We start from the raw sequence: 24,688 nt of genomic DNA on the forward strand, positions 1-24,688 counted from the left end.
GCAGGCAGATACCGGATACAGTGTTGGTATATAATACTCTAAATATTTTTATTGATTACAATATAAACCCCACTCAGTCCACATTCCCACTCCTTTCACACTACACCAGAGTCTGATGATCTGAAGGAAATCCTGATGGCCAGTTGAAATTCAGTCTGATCAAAGGTGTGGGGAGCCCCACAGTACACGCCTCTTTTTCAGCGCTCTGGGTTGGAGTCTGACTCCAACTTCAGCTATAGCCAGCAACCTTTTCTACAGACCAGACCATCACGTCATTAGCTCTTTGTCTGTTTACTAAGCCTTTCATCCATACCTCCAGGAGAGCAGTTCCAGGCAGGCCGCCATAATCCAAGACGCCATAATCCAAGTCCATAATTTCCTCTTATGGATGTGACAAAGTTTGTTTTGCACAGACAATTCTTGACAGCTCATAACCTTAAATCTTTGCTTCAGTTGCCAACACACAACTCACATACTCATGCCAAGCAAACAGCATTTATTCTAGGCCCATACGGCCTCTAGCATATTACAACATACACATCACAACACATGCTCCTCCTCCTGCTTGCTGTTCATAGCAGGGCCCTGGGACTTGGGCTCCCAGTGGTCTCTGGGGTGGCAGAGGGGGCTCTGCTGAGGATGGCGTGTTTGGCACCTGATCACTTGTTGGCCTCTCCGGCCTTCTGCTCTGCCTGCCGCAGCTCCTTGGCTGTCACGCGGCACCACTGGTGGCCCTGGCGTGCCCCTGCTTCTGCATCTCCAGTGCAATCTGCTCCTAGATGTCGCTGCTTCTACGGCTGGTTGGAGCTGCCTCTCCCCCGGGGCCAGGAGAGCGTGGCTGGAGCGCGGGGCTGAGAGGGTCGTCTGGGAAGTTGTGCACATCACTGGAGAGCAGATAGAGGTGCTCTCGCCAAGTGGGACAACCAGGAAAAGGGGCTTTGGGGGAGGGGGCTCCCCGGGCAGTGGTGATCACAGTTGTGACCAGAGCGGTCAGCGTGGGGCATTGTGGGACAGCTGCTGGAGGCCTGTCAGAGTTGACACCGGTAACGCAGTGTCGGCACTTGCGCTACGTCAGCCTCGATGCATCGCGTGTGGCTCAGCGCCACTCGGGAGCTGGTGGGATGCTGGCGGCGTAACAGGGCCCTTCCATCGGGGCGGGGGGACGGCAAGTTTCAGTGTAGACACTTGCACGTCTCGGGCAGGGCATGGCCCTGCACGCTGCTCTGCATTGCACAGAGCAGGACAGAGCGGAGGGAGCCAAAGAGGCTCCTCAGCCGCACTGATATACAGGTCTCAGAGGAGCAGCCGTGTTCGTCTGTATCCGCACAAAGAGCAGGAGGACTTGTGGCACCTTAGAGACCAACCAATTTATCTGAGCATGAGCTTTCCTGAGCTGCAGCTCCCTTCATCGGATGCGTCCTGCGGCTCACGAAAGCTCATGCCCTAATAAATTGGTTGGTCTCTAAGGTGCCACAAGTCCTCCTCTTCTTTTCACTGATAATACAGCGGCTGTAGGTCATCGCTGCAGTCCCACCGGCTCCGGGAACCTCTGACGTGGGACCTCACCAAGCACCACGCTCTCCCACACCGGCTCAGCGGTCGAGGGAGGCCCGTCACAAGTTCAGCGACCCGAGTGCGAGATGACTTGGCCCAATGCCGTTGTTCTGGGGGCCTGTGGCTGCATGGAGGGCTGGGCCTCAGTGCTCAAAGGGTTCGCACAGCACTGCTGTGCAGGGAGGCAGGCACACGGGGGGAGCCACTGGCTGTGGGACTCAGGTACTGGCCTCTCCCTGCCCCTCACTAACACAGCTTTGGTAGCGCTGCACGGCTTTGGGATGCCTCTAAAAATGGTGGGAGGGTTGCTAGGACATAAAAATACCACAGGGAAGCATCCGCTTGCGTCTCTTGTTTAGTGCCTGAGTCTGAAACTTATGATTGTTTAAAAGCACGAAGGCCACATGCCCCCTCCAGTCCCGTCCCCCCAGCCTAGGAGATGGAGTTACAGCGAGAGGGGCTGCAGGAAGTGAGGGCTCAGCATGACAGGGAGGTTGCAATTATCCCAAACCAAGCATTCCAAATGACTCTGCTTATTACGACAGTCTGTAACCCACTAACTACCGCCCCCAGCTGCTTCCCCCCTTCCTCCCCCCGTGACTGGGGGTGGGGCGGCTTAAGTTAAAGGGCCTGCTTCCCCTTGAATGGGCCCTGGAAATCCATGTTAACTGCTGAAGACAAACAATCCCTTTCCCCTTGTGCGGCTGGGACCCCCACAGTCCCTCTCCCAGCCCTGAGGAAGAGCTCTGTGCTGCTCCGAAGCTTGTCTCCCTCACAACCGAGGTAGGGCGGATAAAAGATATTGTTCCTCCCACAACACCCCTAAGCCCAGGCCAGGTTACCCATGAACCCAATCAGGGCTTGTGTGCACCTGGCTGGCCCCGCCCTACCCCTGGCGGCTGCACTAGGACCCAGGTGTGTGGGAGCAGCAGCAGGAAGCTGGGCTTGAACCCACCTGCCCTTTGCCTGGCAGCCTGAGGCTAGGGGCGGGGAGAGGAGGCAAGGCAAAGGAAGGAAAGGAAAGCAAAGCAAAGCAAAGCAAAGCAAAGGGCAGAGCTGAGCTGAGCTGAGCTGAGCCGAGCCTGTGTGCAGCGCAGCATAGACCAGAGCACTGAGCTGAGTTCAGCCAGCTGGAAGCCCAGGGCTGGGCTATGCCAACCCCCTCTGCCCGGTGCCTGGCTGGGGCTGTGGGCCTGAGTGGGAAGTCCTGAGTCAGGTGCCCTTGTTGTGGGGGCCAGCTACTCCCTGGAGGACCCCAGGACCTGGGAGCCCGGTCTGAAGGGAGGCCTGAGCTGGGTGCTGGCCCTTCAAGGGGAAGGGGCTCCCCGCTGGAGCCCCTCATGGCTGGCGGGGACAGCCCCTGGCGCTTGCTCTGACCCTGCAGGCCCCGGAGATGCAGGCTGTGGGCTTAGGGCTCTTCCTCCTGCTCATGCCCAGAGTGGGGCTCCGTGCCCCCCCAGACTCTGTCAGCTGCTCTCAGGTATGTATGAGCTGGGATTGGGGCTCCCTACTGCTGCTCTGGAGGGGGCTCTGCTGTGGGGGGGCCAGTGATGGGGTGTGGGCGGGTTGGGGGCTGTTGAGTAAAGATAGTGCTCCCCCCCCCCCAACACTCCAGCCCTGGGTGCCTCCCCTGGCCCATCCTCACCACCCACAGGCCTGCAGGTGCTGGTATCTGTTTATGCTGGTAACTGGCCCAACTGCCTGGCACGGCCTTGGCGTCCCCTGCTCTGCCCGTGGCCCGATCCAGCCCCTGGCTGGGAGGCTGCCGCAGAGCGCCCCTCTCCTGGCAGGAGGGGGGCAGGGAAGGGCAATTCCCGGCGGGGTGCCCTGCCTGGGGACAGATGCCCCAGGAGCAAATGGGGTGAGCGGGTCTGTGTTCCACTGACTGGTGCCAAGGACTTGGGGACTGGGATGGGACAGGCTGTGCCCTGGGGCTGGCCTGTGCTGGGGGTACCCAGAGCTAATTCACCCCCAAACCACCTGCCAAGAGAAACGCCCCGTGAATGCCTCCCCACACGCCCTCCCGCTGCGGTGAGAGTGGCAGGAGGGGCTGGGGCACGCGAGCTGGGGGGGACGTGGGGGGGAGGAGGCGGGGGAGGTGTAGGGGCCTGGCCCAGGCGGAACCAGAGGGGGCCTCGGTTGGCCTGGGGGAGCCCCTTCGGCTGCTCTGAGCAGGTGATGAGTGTGACGGGGCCCGGCCCCCCCCTTAATCACTGGATGGGGCGACCCCCCCCGTCATGGGGCACTGGCAGGGAGGGTGGGCCCCTGACGCAGGGCGGTGGAGCAGGCCATGCGCCAGACAGGGAGAGCTGGGCGTGGGCCTTGGCGCTGCTGTTTGCTCAGCTAACAAACCAGCCAGGCCTGGCAGCTCGTGTGTGGAGGCCATAAACCCCGGCCTGGTGCTTGTGGCCATGGAGACGGGGCCAGCCGGTGCAGGGCTGGCCGGGTTCCTGGCCCCATGAGTGAGGGGCCGGGCTGTGGGCTGCAGCACCCTGCTTGCAGCCAGGGGAGAGCCAGTGGGGGTCAGGCCGTGGGGCTCAGTCTGCCACTAATCCCCCGTGGGGGTCAGGCCGTGGGCTCGGTGCCCTGCTCTGTCCCATCACACAGCATGGGTGACGCTGACCCCAGTCTGGCCCCCCACAGGGCCGGGCACAGAGTGCCCACGAGGTCTGTGTCGCCTAGAGCCACTGCTGGAATGAGGGAGGCTTGGGGGGGCTCCTGGCTCATGCAGCCCTGGCCTCTCTCAGCAGGGGGCGCCGTGGGGCCGGGGCAGGGCGCTGGCTGAGGGGGGGGCTCTCCCAGCAGGGGGCGCCGTGGGGCCGGGGCAGGGCGCTGGCTGAGGGGGGGGGCTCTCCCAGCAGGGGGCGCCGTGGGGCCGGGGCAGGGCGCTGGCTGAGGGGGGGGGCTCTCCCAGCAGGGGGCGCCGTGGGGCCGGGGCAGGGCGCTGGCTGAGGGGGGGGGCTCCCAGCAGGGGGCGCCGTGGGGCCGGGGCAGGGCGCTGGCTGAGGGGGGGGTGTCTCCCAGCAGGGGGCGCCGTGGGGCCGGGGCAGGGCGCTGGCTGAGGGGGGGGGTGTCTCCCAGCAGGGGGCGCCGTGGGGCCGGGGCAGGGCGCTGGCTGAGGGGGGGGTGTCTCCCAGCAGGGGGCGCCGTGGGGCCGGGGCAGGGCGCTGGCTGAGGGGGGGGGGTCTCCCAGCAGGGGGCGCCGTGGGGCCGGGGCAGGGCGCTGGCTGAGGGGGGGGGTCTCCCAGCAGGGGGCGCCGTGGGGCCGGGGCAGGGCGCTGGCTGAGGGGGGGGGTCTCCCAGCAGGGGGCGCCGTGGGGACGGGGCAGGGCGCTGGCTGAGGGGGGGGGGTCTCCCAGCAGGGGGCGCCGTGGGGACGGGGCAGGGCGCTGGCTGAGGGGGGGGGGTCTCCCAGCAGGGGGCGCCGTGGGGACGGGGCAGGGCGCTGGCTGAGGGGGGGGGTCTCCCAGCAGGGGGCGCCGTGGGGACGGGGCAGGGCGCTGGCTGAGGGGGGGGGTCTCCCAGCAGGGGGCGCCGTGGGGACGGGGCAGGGCGCTGGCTGAGGGGGGGGGTCCTAGCATGTGAATGCTGAGGACCTGGTTTCTCCCTGATCTTTCCCTTCTTTTCCTGCAGGGCCTGTCCTGCTGGCTGCTGGGTAAGTGCCCTATTGCAGTGCCGTTTCTGGGGAAGCGTGGGGGGTGGGCAGGTGGAATTCCTCCCTCTCCCCTAGCAGGGGTCAGGGCATGCTCTCTCCCCAGGTGGGGCTGGGGGCACATGACCCTGGTGTCTGGGTCCCCAGGGTCACTAGGCTCCCACAGCCTGTCCATCAAGCACAGTGGAGAGACACATGACACAGCTACTCCTCTCGCTCAATGGGTCTGAGGGTCCCCGGTGCCCAGCTGTGCCATGAACACAGGGCACAGAGTTGTGCTTTTGATTTTTCCTTCCTAAGTGAATTGCTTTGCACTTTACTGAATTTCATCTCGTTGAATTCAGACCAATTCTCTATTTTCCCAAGGTAATTTTGAATTCTAATCTTGCCTTCTAAAGTGATTGCAACCCCTCCCAGGTTGGTGTCAGCTGCTGATTTTATAAGCGCATTTCCACTCCATTATCCAAGTCCATTAATAAAAACATTGACTAGTACTGGACCCAGGCCTGACCCTGATGGGCCCCACTGTTAGGATATAGATATTCAGGCCTGTCTGTAAAGGCCTATGCTCTAAAAATTTAGGTGTAGTCTTATACCTCTAGAACTAGCCAAGTGATAAAAGAAAGAATCAAAATCACTGTCTGCCGGTGTAAGGGCCTTCTCTTACTGTGACAGTCTGAGGCCCTGTTCTTAGGCTAAGATCTCTGGCTAAGCAACAGAGGCAGCCATAAGCTGGGAAGCGACTGGTCACATCCTCACATTCCAAACTAGTCACACTGAAATAAGGTGCTACTGAGCTGTTACGAATACAATCCTGTCCTGATAACGCCTATGGCCTCCAGAGAAAGGGAAGTGCCTAGAAGATGTAAAAGGAAACTTAGTTTGGTAGCATCCTGTCTGGCAAGAACTCACTTATCAATAGCTGGGATATGAAATCCTCATTTCTGTGTTTGTTCTATCACTGGAGTCCCCCTTTCCCTCTTGTTTGTCTGTATAATCTGTCTGGTTCTGTGATTGTTTCTGTTTGCTGTATAATTAATTTTGCTGGGTGTAAACTAATTAAGGTGGTGGAATATAATTGGTTACATAATCATGTTACAATATGTTAGGATTGGTTAGTTAAATTTTAGTAAAGTGATTGGTTACGGTATAGCTAAGCAGAACTCAAGTTTTACTATATAGTCTGCAGTCAATCAGGAAGTGGGTGGGTGTGGGGAAAATGGGAACAGGGAATGGGGAAATTGGAATCATGTTTGGCTAAGGGCAGGAATGGGAACAGGGACACAGGTAAGCCTCTGTGGTGTCAGAGCTGGGAAGGGGGACACTAAGGAAGGAAACTGGAATCATCTCTTGCTGGAAGTTCACCCCAATAAACATCGAATTGTTTGCACCTTTGGACTTGGGGTATTGTTGCTCTCTGTTCATGCAAGAAGGACCAGGGAAGTAAGTGGGTGAAAGAATAAGCCCCCTAACATCTTGGTGCTGGTGACTCACTCGGATGCATCGCATCGGATAGGTTAGTGGCAGCCTGTAAGTCCCCCTCCCCAACAGTCTGTGCAGCTGCTTGGAGGGATTTCAGAGTAACAGCCGTGTTCGTCTGTATTTGCAAAAAGAGAAGGAGTACTTGTGGCACCTTAGAGACTAACCAATGAGCTGTAGCTCACGAAAGCTTATGCTCAAATACATTGGTTAGTCTCTAAGATGCCACAAGTCCTCCTTTTCTTTTTGCTTGGAGGGGGTATCGCGAACTCTCGTGATGGTAGTTGCGGGTTCTGGCAAGCCAGGGTAAAGGATTTTTTGGATAAATGGATAAGGAAGAATCAGGGCCCAAACCAGGTGCAGGGGTCACCTTGGGATGAGATTAAAAAGGAAATGGAGGAAGTGTTAGGGGACCCAGAGGGATGGGGGTGGCTGAGGAGCCCACCCTCCTTGGTATATGGGTAGTGGAAGAAGGTCCCTCCCCATGGGGACTGAATGCCTTCCAGGGAAAGGAGGCACTTCAGTCCCCTTGTGAGAGGTTTGAAGTGAGGGCAGCATTATGGGAAGCTGCCAGGAATCTTTCAAGTTTGGTGCTGCTTCAGCAAGGGCTGCTGAAGGGTTGTAAATTAGTTAGGGGTGGTTAAAGATGATTTGGCACAACAGGGTTTAAAGTCAAAAGCAGAGTTAACAGACTACCTTTAGAGACTGGAGCTGGGACTTGGTCCTGGGGGAGTGGAGAGAAAGAAGGGGAAGAAAAAAACATTTTCAAAGTGCAGAATGGCAGGGTTTGCAGGAGCTGGTAACAACCCACACTCTTCTTCTCCCAGAGCCAGAATGAGAACCTGGGGATAAGGGTTCCCAACTGTTTCAACCTAGGGAGCCTACTCTTGGCTCAGAGCTAACTATGTCCTTTTCTTCTTCTTTTTTCTCGGTTTACTTACTTGGCTGCTGGTAGCCTATACTTTAAACTGACCGGACAGGCTTAATTGGTTTCTTTCCACCTCTCCCCCTGCCTTTCCACACTCTGTTGTTTTTCTGAAGTTTTAATGGAGGATACTTTATGTGAGATGTTTTTGGTTATTTTGGACAAAGTATGACAGAGGTCTGCTGTATGCCACTGGAATTTTTGGAGTAAAAGTTCCATGGAGACCAGTGTTTTACGGCCTCTTTGAGCAGCCTCAAGGCCAAGGCAGCACGGGTTATGGCAGCTGCGTGGCAATATTGTAGTTGGTGGCTAAGTTGTTACAGACAAATTGCACCACCTTAAACTAAACAAGTCCACGGAGGACAGGTCCATCAGTGGTGGTTAGCCAGGGTGGGCAGGGAGTGTGTGTCTCGCCTCTGTTTGCCAGAAGCTGGGGATGGGCGACGGGGGGGGGATCACTTGAGGATTACCTGTTGGGTTCGCTCCCTCTGGGGCACCTGGCATTGGCCACTGTCGGCAGACAGGACACGGGGCTGGATGGACCTTTGGTCTGACCCTGTCTGGCCATTCTCATGTTCTTACTAGATACAGCCTTCCAGTTTGACAGCAAACCATTGATAACTACTCTTTGACTACAGGCTTTCAACCAGTTGTGCACTCACCTTATAATATTTTCATCTAGTCCAGTGGTTTTCAGCCTGTGGTCTGTGGACCCCTGTGGGGCTGCAGACTGCCTAAGATTTCCAAAGGGGTCTGCATCTCCATTTGACATTTTTTAGAGGTCTACAAATGAAAAAACTTTGAAAACCCCTGCTATAGCCCACATCCCCTTTAGTTTGCTTATGAGGCTGCCATGTGGCATTGTGTCAAAAGCCTGACTTAAATCAAGATACATCACATCTACAGGTTTCGGAGAGCTAGCCGTGTTAGTCTGTATCAGCAAAAGGAACGAGGAGTCCTTGTGGCACCTTAGAGACTAATGCTCAAATCAATTTGTTAGCCCACGAAAGCTTATGCGAACAAATTGATTTGAGCATTAGTCTCTAAGGTGCCACAAGTACTCCTCTTTCTTTTTACCACATCTACAGCTTCCCTCCATTCGCTAAGCCAGTAACCCTGTCCACGAAGGAAATTAGGTTGGTTTGGCATGATTTGTCCTTGATAAATCCATGCTGGCTATTCCTTATAACACTATTATCCTCTAGGTGCTTAGAAATTGACAATTTAATCATTTGTTCCAGTATTTTTCCAGGTACTGAAGTTAAGCTGATTGGTCTGTAATTCCCTGGGTCCACTTTGTTCCCCTTTTTAAAGATAGGTGCTACGTTTGCCCTTCTCCCATGTTCTGGGTCATGACCCATCCTCCAGGAGTTCTGAGAGATAACTGCTAATGGTTCTGAGATTTCAGAGTAACAGCCGTGTTAGTCTGTATTCGCAAAAAGAAAAGGAGGACTTGTGGCACCTTAGCGACTAACCAATTTATTTGAGCATGAGCTTTCGTGAGCTACAGCTCACTTCATCAGATGCATACTGTGGAAAGTGTAGGAGATCTTTTATACACACAAAGCATGAAAAAATGGGTGTTTTTCATGGTTTGTGTGTATAAAAAGATCTTCTGTACTTTCCACAGCATGCATCCGATGAAGTGAGCTGTAGCTCACGAAAGCTTATGCTCAAATAAATTGGTTAGTCTCTAAGGTGCCACAAGTACTCCAGTTCTGAGATTGTTTCAGCTAGTTCCTTAAGTATCCCATGGTGAATTTCATCCGGCCTTGCTGAGGTGAATACATCTAACTTCTTCTCTAAATGTTCTTTCACCTGTTCTTTCCTTATTTTGACTTGCATTCCTTCCCCCTGGTTGTTAATATTAATTATGTTGAGTATCTGGTCACCATTAACCTTTTTAGTGATGATTGAAGCAAAGTAAACCTAAAACACCTCAACTTTCTAGATGTCATCAGTTATTAGCTCTCCTGCCTTGCTAAGCAGAACACCTGCCCTTTTCTTTGTCTTTCTCTTTCCCCAGGGTATTTATAGTATCTTTTCTTCTTGCCTTTTATGTTTCTTGCTAGTGTAACTCATTTTGTGCCTTGGCCTTTCTGATTTTGTCCCTACACACTTGTGCTTTTCTTTTGTATTCCTCCTTAGGAAGTCGTCCATGTATCTGCTTCTTGTAGGATTCCTTTTTGATTGTCATGTCATTAAAGATTCCTCATGGAGTCATACTGGCCTCTGAATACTCTTCCTATCCTTTTCTTCATGTCAGGATAGCTTGTAATTGTGTGTTTGTGCCTCCCCTGAACTCCTTTATTCCTTTGATTTCCCTATGGGCCCTGACCTACCAGTTCTCTGAGGTTTTTGAAGTCTGCTTTTTTGAATTCCATTGTCCTTAATCTGCTGCTTATTCTGAGAATCCTGAAGTCTCTCCTGGTTGCTTTCACCCAATGCCTTCCACTTTCAGATTCGCTACCAATTACTCCCTGTGGGTCAGAATCCCAACTAACGTGGCTACACCCTGGTTACTTTCTCCACTTTCCAGAACAAAAAGTTGTCCCAAACACATTCCAAAAACTTACTGGAAAGTTTGACTTTTCCAGCAGCTGTCTGGGGAGCTGAAGCACTGGAGTCTCCTGCTCCTTCAGCCACTGGGACCTGCCCCTCCTCTCCCCTCCTGTTGCTGGGATGGGGGGGACCTGCATGGGGGGAGGAGCGCTCGGTACTGCCTGAGGGGGCCAGTGGCCGGTTCTCCTTCCTCCTTTGGTGCGGCTGTAGTGGTCTGGGCTTAGCCAGCATCTCCATCCAGGTGGCTCCAGGTGCGTCCTGCCCATGAAGTCTCCATGTTCCTGGAGGCCATGCAGCGAGCCGCTTCCCGAGGGACTCCACACCTGACACCTCTCGGGCTGGCTAGTCCCCCTGCCCAGCAAGGCAAGCCCAGGACCTGGCTGGAAGCCCCGGCGTGAGGATGACTTTCTTGCGGGGCAGGCAGAGGAAGAGTTAGCAGCTGTGTTAGCCACGGGCCATTTTCCTCCCATTGCGGGCTCTTCCTCATCCGGTGCCAGCTGGCTAATTCCCTTGGTATTGCCAGCCATGTGGGTGACGGGCTGTGCCATGTCCTGGCCTGGGCACCAGGGTTACACTTTCAGTTTGCCCTCTTCAACAAGGCAGGTCACAACAATGGCTCTGAGCCTCTGGGCTGCAGCCCCTGCCTCCCCCCGGGAGCTCTGCCCAGCCAGGCCACGGAGCGAGCCCCCGCTCGGAGTATCTCCCTGTGCCGCGCCAGCTGGTGCCGGGTTCCAGTCCTGGCTCAGCGGAGAGCAGCGAAGGGACAGCCAGAGCCCAGGGTGCCCAGGAGCCAGGCTGCTGCGGGAAGACCCTTGGTTTCCTTTCTGTGTCTGTTGCTCTGTCTCAGACTGGTCCCAGGTAAGAGACCCATGTCTCTAGGAGCCCCGTTCTTCCCACTGGCCTGCTGCCAACCCCTGAGTTCGTGTGTCCAGCATCCAGATCATCCCACTGGTAGCTCTCCCGTGTTCAGGCTGTGGGGCTCCCCGGTCTTTTCTAGTCCTCCGTAGCTGTGGGGCGGTGCCAGCCAGTCCATGCCGCCCTCTTCCGACCCCCCCAACCAGCTGCCCTCCTGTATCCTGCTGTGCCCAAGGAGCAGCATTTTCACCCTTCTGCACCTGCAGGGCGGCGATGCCAAGGGGCTGGGCACAGTCACACAGTTCACAACAGTGTTACAGACAATCCCCACGTTGTCACGGCCCCCTCGCCCGCTGGGGGGGCGCTGTGCCGGTGCCTGGGGTGGGATGTGTCGGGGTAAAGGGTTTTCTCTCCACTCTGCAGAGGCCGACGTGTTGTGCAGCCCTGGGGCCGTGGGGCTGGCCTCTGGCCCAGTTCTGGTGCCGACCCAAATGAGGATGGAGTCTGTGCTGCACTGCGCAGCAGCGTCCGACTGCTCCCCCTGCGTGAAGGTCGAGCTGCAGCTGGCTGTGCTGGGTGAGAGCAGGTTGGGGCCTGTCACGGGGTCCCCGGGCGATGCTCTGGAGCTGCTCCCTGCGGAGCCGGGCAGGACTCTGGGAGCAGCCTGTCTGCAGGACACACAGCTCACACGGCTTCCACCTTCCTGGGTCTGACCTCGGAGCATTCAGCATCCCCCGCCCCTCCGTGCGCTTCCCACAGCGAGTCTGCCCAGGTGGGGTCCTGGGGGGCCCAGTGGGTCCTGCCCCCCAACTCCGCAGTCAGATGTGACTCTCCGCCAGCGTAAAACAGAAGGTTTATTTGTTGACAGGACCACAGCGTCGGGAAGAGCTTGTTAGCACAGAAATCAGTGACTTTCAGTGAAGCCCATCTTTGGGGGAGGGGAGCCCAGAGCCAGGGCTCTGGTCCTCCCCCTGCACCCCAAGCCAGCAGAGACTGACTCCCTTCCAGCTGCCTGGCCCCTGCCCTGCCCTTTGCTGCTCCTCGGGTCTTTGTCTCGCTTCCCAGGCCAAGAGTCAGCTGGTGTCATCCCCCTCCTGGGTCTCAGGTGACAAAGGGGCGGCCATAGCATCCCTGCAGGCAGCTGGAGCAGCCCCCGCAAGTCACACATGCTTATTCCCACCACCCAGACATTGGTGCAATACACAGGGAAACTGAGGCTCACACAGCATTCATGCAAAACAGTAAGACTCAGATACAACATAACAAGGGAAAATCTCCACTTCATCACAGGCAGAAAGGCAGCCCCAGAGCCCAGTTCTGTCCACTCCCTCCGCCCCCTCCCCCCAGAGCCCCGCTGCACCCCCCAGGTGTGTGAGTGGCAGCGGCTTGGGGCTGTCCCCCCAGGGGCAGAGTGGAGGGAGGAGTAACATTTCCCTCGCCTTAGTGCAGCCCTGGTGTGGGGAGCTCCAAGGCCCCCCAGCCTGGCCTGTGCTGAGCCAGCCAGGCACGTCTGCTCTTGGTCAGCCGGGGGCTGGGGCTGGGCACCAGGTGCCAGAGGTGTGAGCGCGGCTGGCTGGGGCCCACTCCGGGCACGTGCTGCCTCACGGGCTGTGGGGCACAACCTGTTGAGTGGCTGTTTCTGTTTTAGGGCCCCAGGAGGAGGTGGCAGGTGAGGGGGTCCAAGACGGAGCTGGGATGGACGCCCTGCGGCATCGGGACAGTGGTGAGGACCTGCGGGCAGCCCCGACCCCGTGTCCCTCTCCCTGCCTGCCGCTCACGGCTCCCTTTGCTCCCTGCTCTCTCAGGGCCCCTGCGGAGCTGGGTGCTGCTCTCGGTACAGGCGTACCCCTCCTCCCGCTGCGTCGCCCTCGAGGTCCAGCTGCCCCGCACCCTGGCACGCCCGAACCACACCGTGGTAGGTGGCCCAGCCCTGCCGGGGCTTTGGGGAGAATGGGCTGAGCCCACGCCCCGCGGGGCGCACTCGGCTTCCCAGTGGGGACTGAAGGGGCGTCGTGTCCGGGCCCCAGGACAGATGGGGTGGGGGCGGGGCTGGGCTGGGCCCCCTTGGCTGAGTGACCCCGGGCCCCTGGTGGGGGAGGGGAGAGTGGCTGGGCTGGGCCCCCTTGGCTGAGTGACCCTGGCCCCCTGGTTGGAGGGGGAGGGGCTGGGCTGGGCCCCCTTGGCTGAGTGACCCCTGGCTCCCTGGTGGGGAGGGGAGCTGGGCTGGGCCCCCTTGGCTGAGTGACCCCGGGCCCCTGGTGGGGGGGGTGAGAGGGGCTGGGCTGGGTTTGGCCCTCTTGGCTGAGTGACCTCTGGCCCCCTGGTGGGGGGGGAGGGGCTGGGCTGGGTTTGGCCCCCTTGGCTGAGTGACCTCTGGCCCCCTGGTGGGGGGGAGAGAGGGGCTGGGCTGGGTTTGGCCCCCTTGGCTGAGTGACCCCTGCTCCCCCAGGGCTCCCTGTGGTTTCACTGCTTTGAGGCGGTCCTGCGAGGGGAGCTGCACGTCACGTCCTACACGAGTCCCCGGTACCGGGAAGTGCTGAGCCAGACACACCGTGTGCCCGGTGAGTGCCCGCCCGCAATGCCAGCACGGCACAGCCCCCAGGCCTGGGGCGGCAGGGGGATTCCAGGATTGGTAACCTGCTGCTGGCCCCTCTCCCTGCCCCCATGGCTGTCAGCCCCTCCCCACCATGACTGCCAGGGCCCCTCTCCCTGCCCTCCCTCTCCGTGGCTGCCAGCCCCTCCCCCTGTCCCCAGAGCTGTCTGTGGCCCCTGCTGACCCCCCTGCATTGTCTCTCCTTCCCCCCCCCCCACCAGACTGTTCCTGGCCTGCAGCGCGGGCTGCCATCCGGCTGTGCCAAGGTAGGAGCTTGTGAAGCCTGATTCATGCGGGTGTCACCAACTCCCTAATGGGCCCCCCCTTGCTGAGCATCTGTGGGAGCCAGATCCCCCCCCCTGCAGCCTGTTCCCCCGTTCCCATGGGGCTGTCTCACATGGCCCCCTGGGCCTGGCAGCTGGGTCAGTTCCAGCCCCTCCGCCCAGGGGAAGCTGGGCACAGAGAGCTCAGGGGTCACCCACTGAGGCCCTGGCAGGACTGGGGCAGTGAGTAAGGGGGAGGGTCCCTGGGGCAGGGGCTCTCTTGGCTGGGGGTCCCTGGGGCAGTGAGTGGTCCCCAGGGCAGGGCTTTCTGGGCTGGGGGTCCCCGGGGCAGTGAGGGGGGGTCCCTGGGGCAGGGCTTTCTGGGCTGCGGGTCCCTGGGGCAGTGAGGGGGGGGGGTCCCTGGGGCAGGGCTTTCTGGGCTGCGGGTCCCCGGGGCAGTGAGGGGGGGGGGTCCCTGGGGCAGGGCTTTCTGGGCTGCGGGTCCCCGGGGCAGTGAGGGGGGGGGTCCCTGGGGCAGGGCTTTCTGGGCTGCGGGTCCCCGGGGCAGTGAGGGGGGGGGGTCCCTGGGGCAGGGCTTTCTGTGAGGGGAGGTCCCTGGGGCAGTGAGGGGAGGTCCCTGGGGCAGGGCTTTCTGGGCTGCGGGTCCCTGGGGCAGTGAGGGGAGGTCCCTGGGGCAGTGAGGGGAGGTCCCTGGGGCAGTGAGGGGAGGTCCCTGGGGCAGGGCTTTCTGGGCTGCGGGTCCCTGGGGCAGTGAGGGGGGTCCCTGGGGCAGGGCTTTCTGGGCTGCGGGTCCCTGGGGCAGTGAGGGGGGGTCCCTGGGGCAGTGAGGGGAGTCCCTGGGGCAGGGCTTTCTGGGCTGCGGGTCCCTGGGGCAGTGAGGGGAGGTCCCTGGGGCAGTGAGGGGGGTCCCTGGGGCAGGGCTTTCTGGGCTGCAGGTCCCTGGGGCAGTGAGGGGGGGTCCCTGGGGCAGTGAGGGGGGGTCCCTGGGGCAGGGCTTTCTGGGCTGCGGGTCCCTGGGGCAGTGAGGGGGGGTCCCTGGGGCAGTGAGGGGGGGTCCCTGGGGCAGGGCTTTCTGGGCTGCGGGTCCCTGGGGCAGTGAGGGGGGGTCCCTGGGGCAGGGCTTTCTGGGCTGCGGGTCCCTGGGGCAGTGAGGGGAGGTCCCTGGGGCAGTGAGGGGGGTCCCTGGGGCAGGGCTTTCTGGGCTGCGGGTCCCTGGGGCAGTGAGGGGGGTCCCTGGGGCAGTGAGGGGGGTCCCTGGGGCAGGGCTTTCTGGGCTGCGGGTCCCCGGGGCAGTGAGGGGGAGTCCCCGGGGCAGTGAGGGGGGTCCCTGGGGCAGGGCTTTCTGGGCTGCGGGTCCCCGGGGCAGTGAGGGGGGTCCCTGGGGCAGGGCTTTCTGGGCTGCGGGTCCCCGGGGCAGTGAGGGGGGTCCCTGGGGCAGGGCTTTCTGGGCTGCGGGTCCCTGGGGCAGTGAGGGGGGTCCCTGGGGCAGGGCTTTCTGGGCTGCGGGTCCCCGGGGCAGTGAGGGGGAGTCCCCGGGGCAGTGAGGGGGGTCCCTGGGGCAGGGCTTTCTGGGCTGCGGGTCCCCGGGGCAGTGAGGGGGGTCCCTGGGGCAGGGCTTTCTGGGCTGCGGGTCCCCGGGGCAGTGAGGGGGGTCCCTGGGGCAGGGCTTTCTGGGCTGCGGGTCCCTGGGGCAGTGAGGGGGGTCCCTGGGGCAGGGCTTTCTGGGCTGCGGGTCCCTGGGGCAGTGAGGGGGGTCCCTGGGGCAGTGAGGGGGGTCCCTGGGGCAGGGCTTTCTGGGCTGCGGGTCCCCGGGGCAGTGAGGGGGAGTCCCCGGGGCAGTGAGGGGGGTCCCTGGGGCAGGGCTTTCTGGGCTGCGGGTCCCCGGGGCAGTGAGGGGGGTCCCTGGGGCAGGGCTTTCTGGGCTGGGGGTCCCTGGGGCAGTGAGGGGGGTCCCTGGGGCAGGGCTTTCTGGGCTGCGGGTCCCCGGGGCAGTGAGGGGGGTCCCTGGGGCAGGGCTTTCTGGGCTGCGGGTCCCTGGGGCAGTGAGGGGGGTCCCTGGGGCAGTGAGGGGGGTCCCTGGGGCAGTGAGGGGGGTCCCTGGGGCAGTGAGGGGGGTCCCCGGGGCAGGGCTTTCTGGGCTGCGGGTCCCTGGGGCAGTGAGGGGGGTCCCTGGGGCAGGGCTTTCTGGGCTGCGGGTCCCCGGGGCAGTGAGGGGGGTCCCCGGGGCAGTGAGGGGGGTCCCTGGGGCAGGGCTTTCTGGGCTGGGGTCTCACTCACTGTCCCACGGCAGTGCCCAGGCTGCACCTCTCTGTGGGGCCGGAGCACATAGTGGTGCAGTTGCAGGATGTGCCCGCGGGGCAGAACTTCACCATGTGGTTCTACTGGAACCAGACAAGTGGACTCAAGGGACTCAGGACAGAGGTGAGTGAGGGGTCGGCCCCAGTACCCCTCTTCCCTATCCACTTTGTACCCTGCCCCCCTTCATCCCCCACCCCGCTCCTCTGGACCTCCACACCCCCAGTGGCACTCTGGCCTTTATTCCCTGCAGCTCTCCATGGGAGGGCCGTGGGGTTGTGAGCTTAGCCCCAGGGCCTGGGAGCCAGGACTCCTGGGTTCTGTCCCAGCATTGCCAGCAGCCTGGGGTGAGCCCTTCCCTCAGCTTCCTGCTCTGGGCCACAGGGGCACCTTGTGGCACTGGCAGTTGCATGGCAGGGTGGGGGGTGGCGAGTGACCAGTGTCTCCTCTGTTCCTGTCTGCAGAAGGGGCCTCAGAACTACAGCCTGCCCTCTGCCCAGCTGCTGCCCTGCCTCTGCCTGCAGGTAGGGCCTGGGCTGGGAGCTGCTCCCCATGGGCCCTGGCACTTGGCAGGCACTTATGGGGGGAGCAGGGGGCGCTGTCCCTGGGGTGGGGGGCACTGAGAGCCCAGGGGTTCCCCAGGGCGGAGTGGGGGCCCCAGCAGGGGGCGCTGTCCCCAGGGTGGTAGGGGGCACTGAGAGCCCAGGGGTTCCCCAGGGCGGAGTGGGGGCCCCAGCAGGGGGCGCTGTCCCCAGGGTGGTAGGGGGCACTGGGAGCCCAGGGGTTCCCCAGGGCGGAGTGGGGGCCCCAGCAGGGGGCGCTGTCCCCAGGGTGCGGGGCATGATCACACTGTTTCTTGCCCAGGTCTGGCCAGATATCCCGGATCCCCCCAGGACCAGCCGCTGCCCCTTCACGCAGGGTAATTAGGCCACAGTCGTCTATACCTGTCTTGGGGAGGGGTGTGCTGCGGGGGGCAGGGCTCCTGTCTGTGTGCTGGGATGGGAAGTTGTGGGGGTCTGGGTGGGAGAGTTGGCTGTGTGCTGGGTGGGTGTGGGGCAGGAGTTACGGGGGGGCTCTGGACAGGGGGTCTTGTCTGTGCTGGGAGCGGGAGTTGGGGGGCTCTGGGCAGGTGTTGAGGGTGTGACGAAGTATGGAGGATTGACCTGGGGATGTTATGTGGGAGTTTTGCTGGTACTGTCTGCATTGGTACGAGATGGTGATGGGATGTCAAGGGGTGACTTCACTGCAGAGAGTTACCTGAGCAGGTAACCTGGAGGGGGATGGGGCCAGGTGACACCTTCTGCCCTGGAAACTGGACAAAGCTGGAGGAGGAGCCGGGGTGTGTGTGGCTGGGTGAGGCTGCTGGAGTGGGGTTGGCAGTTTGGAGCTGGCTGGGGAAATGGAGGGAGGCCAGAACCGGGGTCTGGGCTCTCTTCCCCTCCCTCCCCCCGAGACAGAGCTGACTTAGGGGTCCTGTTCTCTGCACCTACAAGCTCGGTGTTAGACCATGTTCCTGTTGTCTAATAAATCTTCTGTTTTACTGGCTGGCTGAGAGTCACGGTGAATCGCAGGAAGTCGGGGGGGTGGGGGGGCATGCAGGGCCCCCTCTCCCCCAAACTTCATGATGGGGGGGCTCTCAGCAGGGATTGCCTGTGAGCTGGGCTTGATGGGGGGGCTCTGGGCAGGGGTTATATCTGTGAGCTGGGGGGCCTCTGGGTGATCGGGATCAGGTAGTGGGAGGGGTAGTGAGCCGTGCCAGGCTGGCTCCTGCAGAGAGCAGGCTGGCACTGCTGGCAGCGAGAGGGAGTGGGGAACGGCAGGCGGGTGGTGACGGGCCGTGCCCAGGGCGGGCCGTGCCGAGCCCTTTGCCCCATGGCTGTTGCAGACCCTATGGCGTGGACCCGGCTGTGGGCACAGGCCCAGCTGAAGCTGCGTCTCACTGCGGGGAGGCTGAGCTGCTCTGTGTTGGTGCCGTGCGCTGTTCCAGCCGAGCTCGTGCCCTGCTGGAGGCTGAAGAGGGCCGGGCCCTGTCATGAGCTGCCACACCTGCGTCAGGCCCTCACCCTGCCTGTGAGTGGGTCTGCTGGCCGGGATGGGCAAGCAGGTGGGGCGGGTGGAGAAAGGGGCAGTCGTTTGGGGGAGGGATGGGGGAAGGGCAGGGGGAGGTGGGGGGATGGGGGTGTGGAGGGGGGGGGGGGATGGGCATCGGGGGGGGGGCAGGAGAAGAGAGGGGGTGGAGCAGTGTGTGCTCAGGCACTGGGGTTTGCATGTCATAGCCCCTCCCTCCTCCCTGCAGACTCTCCATGAGTTTGGGACGTTGCAGCCTCATCCGAACCTGTGTGTCCAGGTAGGAGACCCTGGACAGGGAGCACCAGCTGGCAGAGCCACAGGGCCGGGGCTCGGCATTCCCGCTCCCTCCGGGCTGGCCCGGGATGCCCCAGCAGAGCCACAGGGCCGGGGCTCGGCATTCCCGCTCCCTCCGGGCTGGCCCGGGATGCCCCAGCAGAGCCACAGGGCCGGGGCTCGGCATTCCCGCTCCCTCCGGGCTGGCCCGGGATGCCCCAGCAGAGCCACAGGGCCGGGGCTCGGCATTCCCGCTCCCTCCGGGCTGGCCCGGGATGCCCCAGCAGAGCCACAGGGCCGGGGCTCGGCATTCCCGCTCCCTCCGGGCTGGCCCGGGATGCCCCAGGTGCCCTCGCAGCTGCTTCCCTGTCCCCAAGTTTATGCCTTGAATGCAACCATCTGCCCCACCTCTGCAGTTCACAACTTTCTCTTGCCTAGACTAGTTGCTGACCCTGTTGTCTCTCCAGGTGTGGAGTGGTGGGCGGGTCCAGCTCATGCAGTGCCTGCTGGAAGGTGAGTGCCACGCTGGGGCGCGGACACCATCTCTGCTCCAAGGGGGGCTAGCTGGGCTCGGGTTCCCCTGAGCCTGGTGGCCCCCTCAGCCTCTCCTCTGCCCTAGGCGCCATGCAGGGCCAGCCGGCCGACCTCTTGCTGATGGAGACCAGGGACCCGCAAGGGAACATGTTGCTCTGTGCCATGGAGCATGGCACCTGCGTTCCACTGGCCAGCTCCACCAGCATGGTGAGGGGCCCCTTGCCCTATGCAGCTCCATGGAGGGCAGGGCCTGCAGGGACCCCCTCCCCAGGCCCTCCCCGCAGGCTGCGGCCCCAGCAGCTCCTGTACCATTCTCGTCCTTTGCCTTCTGCGCAGGGAGTTGCGGTGGGGGCCCTGGAGCAGCAGCTGCGACGGGATGTGCAGGCTGGGCAGTGTCTGCAGGTCAGTGCTGTGCGGGAGCGGCACCCGTGGGTGTAATGGGTCCTTGCGCTGCGTCAGTAACAGGCAGCTGTCTCCACAGGTCTGGCTTGCTGAGGGCAGCGTGGTGGGCACCGGCTGGGCCTGCTCACTGGAGAAGTGTGAGTATGTCGCGGGGGGGTGGCTCCGGGGGGGCGGCTGGCCCCCATTGTGCCAGGGCCTCTCTGCTCTGGAGCTGAACAACGCTTGTTGGACCCAGTGCTGGGGCTGAGCCCAGTGCGGGGCGAGGGGGATGCTGGACCCCCAGGGACCGCCCTTCCCTCCTGCCTGTGAAGGGGGCTCCTAGTGGCCCTGTTGGGAAGGAGGGATAGGGTGCAGCTCCCTGGAAGGGGCAGGGTTTAAAGGAGGTGTGATGGAGTAGGGAGTGGGGCGGATTGACCGGGGAATATTGCAGGGGAGTTTTATGGGACTGTCTGCATTGGGGATGGGATACCAGGGTATGACTTCACTTGAGGGACGATACCTGGGCCAGGTGACACCTTTTGCCCGGGAAACTGGACAAAGGCTGGAGGAGGAGCCGGGGGGAGGCTGGGTGAGACTGCTGGGAAGAGTTTCAGTTTGGAGCTGTCTGGGGAAATGGAGGGAGGCCCAGATGGGGCTCTGGCCTCCCTGCCCCCCAAGATGGACCTGACTGAGGGGTCCTGTTCTCTGTGCCTACAAGCTCGGTGTTCCTGTTGGCTAATAAACCTTCTGTTCCACTGGCTGGCTGAGAGTCATGGTGAATCGCAGGAAGTGGGGGGCCAGGCCCTGACTCCCCCACACTCTGTGACAGGAGGGCCTCAGGCAAGGGGTCAGCCTGTGGCCAGGCACTCCCTGGGCCGTGGCAATTCTGGAGAGAGCAGGGAAAGCTGCTGAGCGGCCAGTCCAAAGCTGTGTGTGTGTGTCTCCTTCGAGCCTGCCTTGGGATAATTCGCTGCCACCAGGGGCTCCAGCCCCGAACCCTCTTCTCTTCTGCTCCCCCCACCCTGTGCCCTGAGCACCACCTGCCCATGTTGTAATCACATAAAACCAAACACTCTTGCCCCGCCCCTTCTGAGGCCCCACCCCCGCTCACTCCAGCCCCTCCCTCTGTTGCTTGCTCCCCCCCACCCTCACTCCCTTGCTTGTTTTCACCCGGCTGGGGCAGGGGGTTGTGGTGCAGGAGGGGGTGAGGGCTCTGGCTGGGGGAGTGCACTCCAGGGTGGGGTCAGAAATGAGTGGTTTGGGCAGGGGGTTGGGGTGTGGGCTCTCGGCAGCTCTTCCTTGAGGAGTGGTGACATGTCCCTCAGCTCCTAGGCAGAAACGCAGCCAGGTGGCTCTGCTTGGTGCATGCTGCCTCCGCCTGCAGGCACTGCCCCCACAGCTCCCATTGGCTGTGGATCCCGGCCAGTGGGAGCTGCGGAGCCGGCACTCAGGGCAGGGGCAGTGCACGGAGCCTCCCTGGCCCTGCCTCTGCCTAGGATCTGAGGGATGTGTCACTGGTTCTGGGGAGCCACGTGGAGCCAGGTAGGGAGTCTGCCAGCCCCTCTGACCAGACTTCTAACAGCCCAGTCAGCAGTGTTGACCGGAGCTGCCAGGGTCCCTTTTTGACTGGGCGTTCCTGTTGAAAACCGGAAACCTGGCAACCCTAACCCCTGTGTCCTGGCAGATCTCCGTGCCCACTGGGTGCTGGCTTGGATGGGGGGTCTCCTCAGCACCTTCTGCATCCTGCTCCTGCTCCTGCTCAAGAAGGAAAATCTGAAAGGTCAGAGCTCCCCAACCCACTCCTGGCTGCACTATGGCACTGCCCTCCCCACTCCCGGCACTGCCCTCCCCACTCCCAGCACTGCCAAGTCCCCTTCTCCACAGATCCCTAGTGCTGCGTGGGGCACTGGGGCCAGCAGTAACTGCAGGGAGAGAGCACCCCCTATTGAGCCCCCCTCTTGAGAGCACAGGCCCCGCCCCAGCACCACACTGGGGCCAGCACTGACTACAGGGGGAGAGCGCCCCCTACTGAGCAACTGCCCTCCCCCCCCAATCTAAGATGTACCTTAGACCGAGCTGGGTTTTGCTCCACCCATTTCTTCCCTGCACCCTAGATTTTGTGGGTCTGGTTCTGCTGGGGTGGGTGCGGGAGCAGTGCCGGACCTGCTAATTCACCAGGCCTCCCCCTTTTATTTTCCAGGGTGGCTGAAGATGCTGAAGGAGGATTATAGCTCTGGTGGTGAGTGCTTGGGGAGAGGATGCCCTATGGGGGCATGAGCAGGTCTGAGTGGGGTGCTGAACCTTGGGGCGCCTGGGGCTAGGGCCAAGACAGCAAGGAGGAGCAGGAGCCTTTCCTTTCCTGGGCCATGGGCCCCTGGCACAGCTCTCCAGGGTGGGATGCTGCACCTGGGCACATGTGCCCTCACACCTGGGCTTGGGGTGGGGGCAGGTCTCTATGACCCTGCCAGGCAGAGCTGCCAGAGCCTGAGTGAGCAGAGCATGGGGCCAGGCGTGGGAGTGGCGAGTGGGCTGCACGCAGCCTGTCGAGCCGCCCTGCCTGCTCCCTGGCTCAGCCCAGCCTGGCGCTCAGCGCTAACAGCCCTCTCTGTCTCTGCAGGGGTGCTGCGGGGCCGGCGCGCCCTGATCCTCTACTCGCCCGACCACGCCGGCTTCGAGCGGCTGGTGAGCACCCTGGCCTGTGCCCTGACACGGCTGCAGCTGGCTGTGTCAGTGGAAATGTGGAGCCGGGCTGAGCTCTGTGCCATCGGTCCCATGCAGTGTTCCATGCCCAGCGGCTGCGGGTGCTACAGGAGGGTGGCACGGTGGTCCTGCTGTTCTCCAGGGGTGCCGTGGCCAGGTGCATGGAGTGGCTGCTCTGGAAGCATGGGGGAACGGCTGCCCTGGGACGATCCGTACAGCGCTTTCTCAGCCTCCCTCAACTGCGTCCTTCCCGATTTCCTGGCTGGCAAGGCTGGGGGCCAGTACCTGGTGGCCTGCTTTGAGGATCTCCTCCGGCCGGCCGACATCCCAGAGCTCTTCCGCACCGTGCCCATCTTCACGCTGCCCTCCCAGCTGCCCACCCTTCCTCCTGGCGCTGGCTGGCACTGCTGCCGGGCAGGGAGCAGAAGAGCAGCCTGAAGAAGCACTCCCTGTGGATCGGTGACAGCTTGCAGCGCGCCATCCGAGAGTGCCAGCTGCAGAAGCCTGATGGGCACAGCCCAGCCCAGGCGCCCGCCCTGCCTGGGAGTGGACAGGTACCGATGGGTGCCAAGAGCGAGGCGGGGGAGCTCCCTCCAGCCATGGGCTCCACGTGACTGAGGCTCTGTCCCCTGCAACCTCTGGGCACTGTCGGCAGACAGGATATGGGGCTAGATGGACCTTTGGCCTGAGCCAGTGTGGCCCTTCTTATGTTCTCCTGCAGAGCCAGAGTGTATCTGCCACTGTCTCTGCACCACCTGGGCTGGGCCTGGAGGGCAAATCTGTGCTGGCCCCTGCCCTGCGGCGGGCTCTGCGGGTCACTGCCCCATGCTCCCAATAAAGGCTGGTTATTTTTCTAACGGGGCCTTGGCTTTTCTGGGCTCCGGGCTAGAAGCGAGTAGCTGAGGCCTGGCCACAAGTGGAGCGGGGCTAGGGTGGGCTGGGAGTGGGGTGGGGCTACGACAGGGTGGGGCGGGGCTGTGGCAGGCTGGGGGTGGGGTGGGGGCCTGGCCATGAGTGGGGCAGGGCTGGGATAGGCTGGGGCAGGGTCTGGCCACGGGTGGGGCCAGGGTGGGGGCGGGGTGGGGCAGGGCTGGGATAGCTGGGGCAGGGACTGGCCACGGGTGGGGCCAGGGTGGGGGTGGGCCTGGCCACCAGTGGGGCGGGGTGGGGCAGGGCTGGGATAGGCTGGGGCAGGGACTGGCCATGGGTGGGCCAGGGTGGGGGCAGGGACTGGCCATGGGTGGGGCCAGGGTGGGGCAGGGCTGGGATAGGCTGGGGCAGGGATTGGCCATGGGTGGGGCCAGGGTGGGGGCAGGGACTGGGCATGGGTGGGGCCAGGGTGGGGCGGGACTGTGGCAGGGTGGGGGTGGGGTAGGGTGGGAGGGAGCTGGGAAAGGGGCGGGGCCTGGCGGGCCGGAGGAGCCAATGGGCGGCCCGTAGGGGCGGGAGGGAGGAGAACCAGGGGCCTGACAGTGCCCCGTTAACAGGTGCCTCCCGCGCGGGGCGCGCTGATTGGCTGCGTATCGGTGGGTGACGTTGCTGCGCAGGGCCTGCTGCCATTGGCGGAGCGCGGCGCAGCGCGTGGGCGCTGCAGGGAGTCGCAGGCTGCAGCATCGGCCGCTCGCGCTGGGGCCGGGCAGGTGGGGGCGGGGCGGGATCCGCGCCGGGCTCCCCCCCCCCCCCCGGCGCCGCGCGGCTGCTCCCCGGGCGGGGCTGTTCTCGCGCGTGCCCCCCCCCCCCCGCTGCCGGGACTTTGACCCGCTCCTGAGCGTCGAGCTTGTGTCCCCCCCCAGCCCTGCCCCCCCCACTCCTCCCCCACTCCTCCTCCCCCCCGGCCCCCCCCTCACCCCCCACTCCTCCTCCCCCCCGGCCCCCCCCTCACCCCACTCCTCCTCCCCTCCGCCCCCCACTCCTCCCCCCCTCACCCCCCCACTCCTCCTCCTCCCAGCCCCCCCAGGTCCCCTCCCCGCCCGCCCCGTGCCCCCGGCCCCCCCTCACCCCCCACTCCTCCCCCCTCTGCGTGCCCCCGGCCCCCCATCACCCCCCCACTCCTCCTCCTCCCAGGTCCCCTCCCCGCCCGCCCCGTGCCCCCGGCCCCCCCCTCACCCCACTCCTCCTCCCCTCCGCGTGCCCCCGGCCCCCCCTCATCCCCCCACTCCTCCTCCCCTCTGCCCCCCCACTCCTCCCCCCCTCCGCGTGCCCCCGGCCCCCCATCACCCCCCCACTCCTCCTCCTCACAGCCCCCCCAGGTCCCCTCCCCGCCCGCCCCGTGCCCCCGGCCCCCCCCCACTCCTCCTCCCCTCCACCCCACCACTCCTCCCAGGTCCCCTGCCCCCGCTGTCCCCTCAGTCCTCCCCCCCCCGCCCCACCACTCCTCACAGCCCCCCCAGGTCCCCTCCCTGCCCGCCCCGTGGCCTCAGCCCTTCCCCCGTCCGCTCCCCCACTCCTCATAGCCCCCCCAGGTCCCCTCCCCGGCCCCCCCCCACCCCACTCCTCCTCCCCTCCGCCCCACCACTCCTCCCAGGTCCCCT

The 24,688-nt window shown here is 62.8% G+C and overlaps 1 protein-coding gene across 1 annotated transcript; it reads left to right on the plus strand.

Moving 5' to 3' along the window:
- Positions 1 to 2,508: 2,508 nt before the first annotated feature.
- On the plus strand, positions 2,509 to 23,014 carry IL17RC (interleukin 17 receptor C). The gene is given in 23 exon segments (XM_084634415.1): positions 2,509 to 3,034; positions 5,188 to 5,209; positions 11,451 to 11,603; positions 12,676 to 12,750; positions 12,833 to 12,942; positions 13,477 to 13,588; positions 13,842 to 13,886; positions 16,195 to 16,325; positions 16,664 to 16,723; positions 17,064 to 17,118; positions 18,085 to 18,269; positions 18,496 to 18,546; positions 19,010 to 19,055; positions 19,162 to 19,283; positions 19,413 to 19,498; positions 19,500 to 19,615; positions 21,142 to 21,237; positions 21,658 to 21,696; positions 22,075 to 22,233; positions 22,236 to 22,339; positions 22,341 to 22,538; positions 22,540 to 22,569; positions 22,571 to 23,014. Coding segments are annotated over 23 exon segments (2,283 nt in total). The 5' UTR covers positions 2,509 to 2,947; the 3' UTR covers positions 22,772 to 23,014.
- The last annotated feature ends 1,674 nt before the right edge of the window (positions 23,015 to 24,688 follow it).

This window comes from Lepidochelys olivacea (genome assembly GCF_965140295.1).
Source record: "Lepidochelys olivacea isolate rLepOli2 genome assembly, chromosome: 7".
Classification (NCBI taxonomy): Eukaryota; Metazoa; Chordata; order Testudines; family Cheloniidae; genus Lepidochelys; species Lepidochelys olivacea.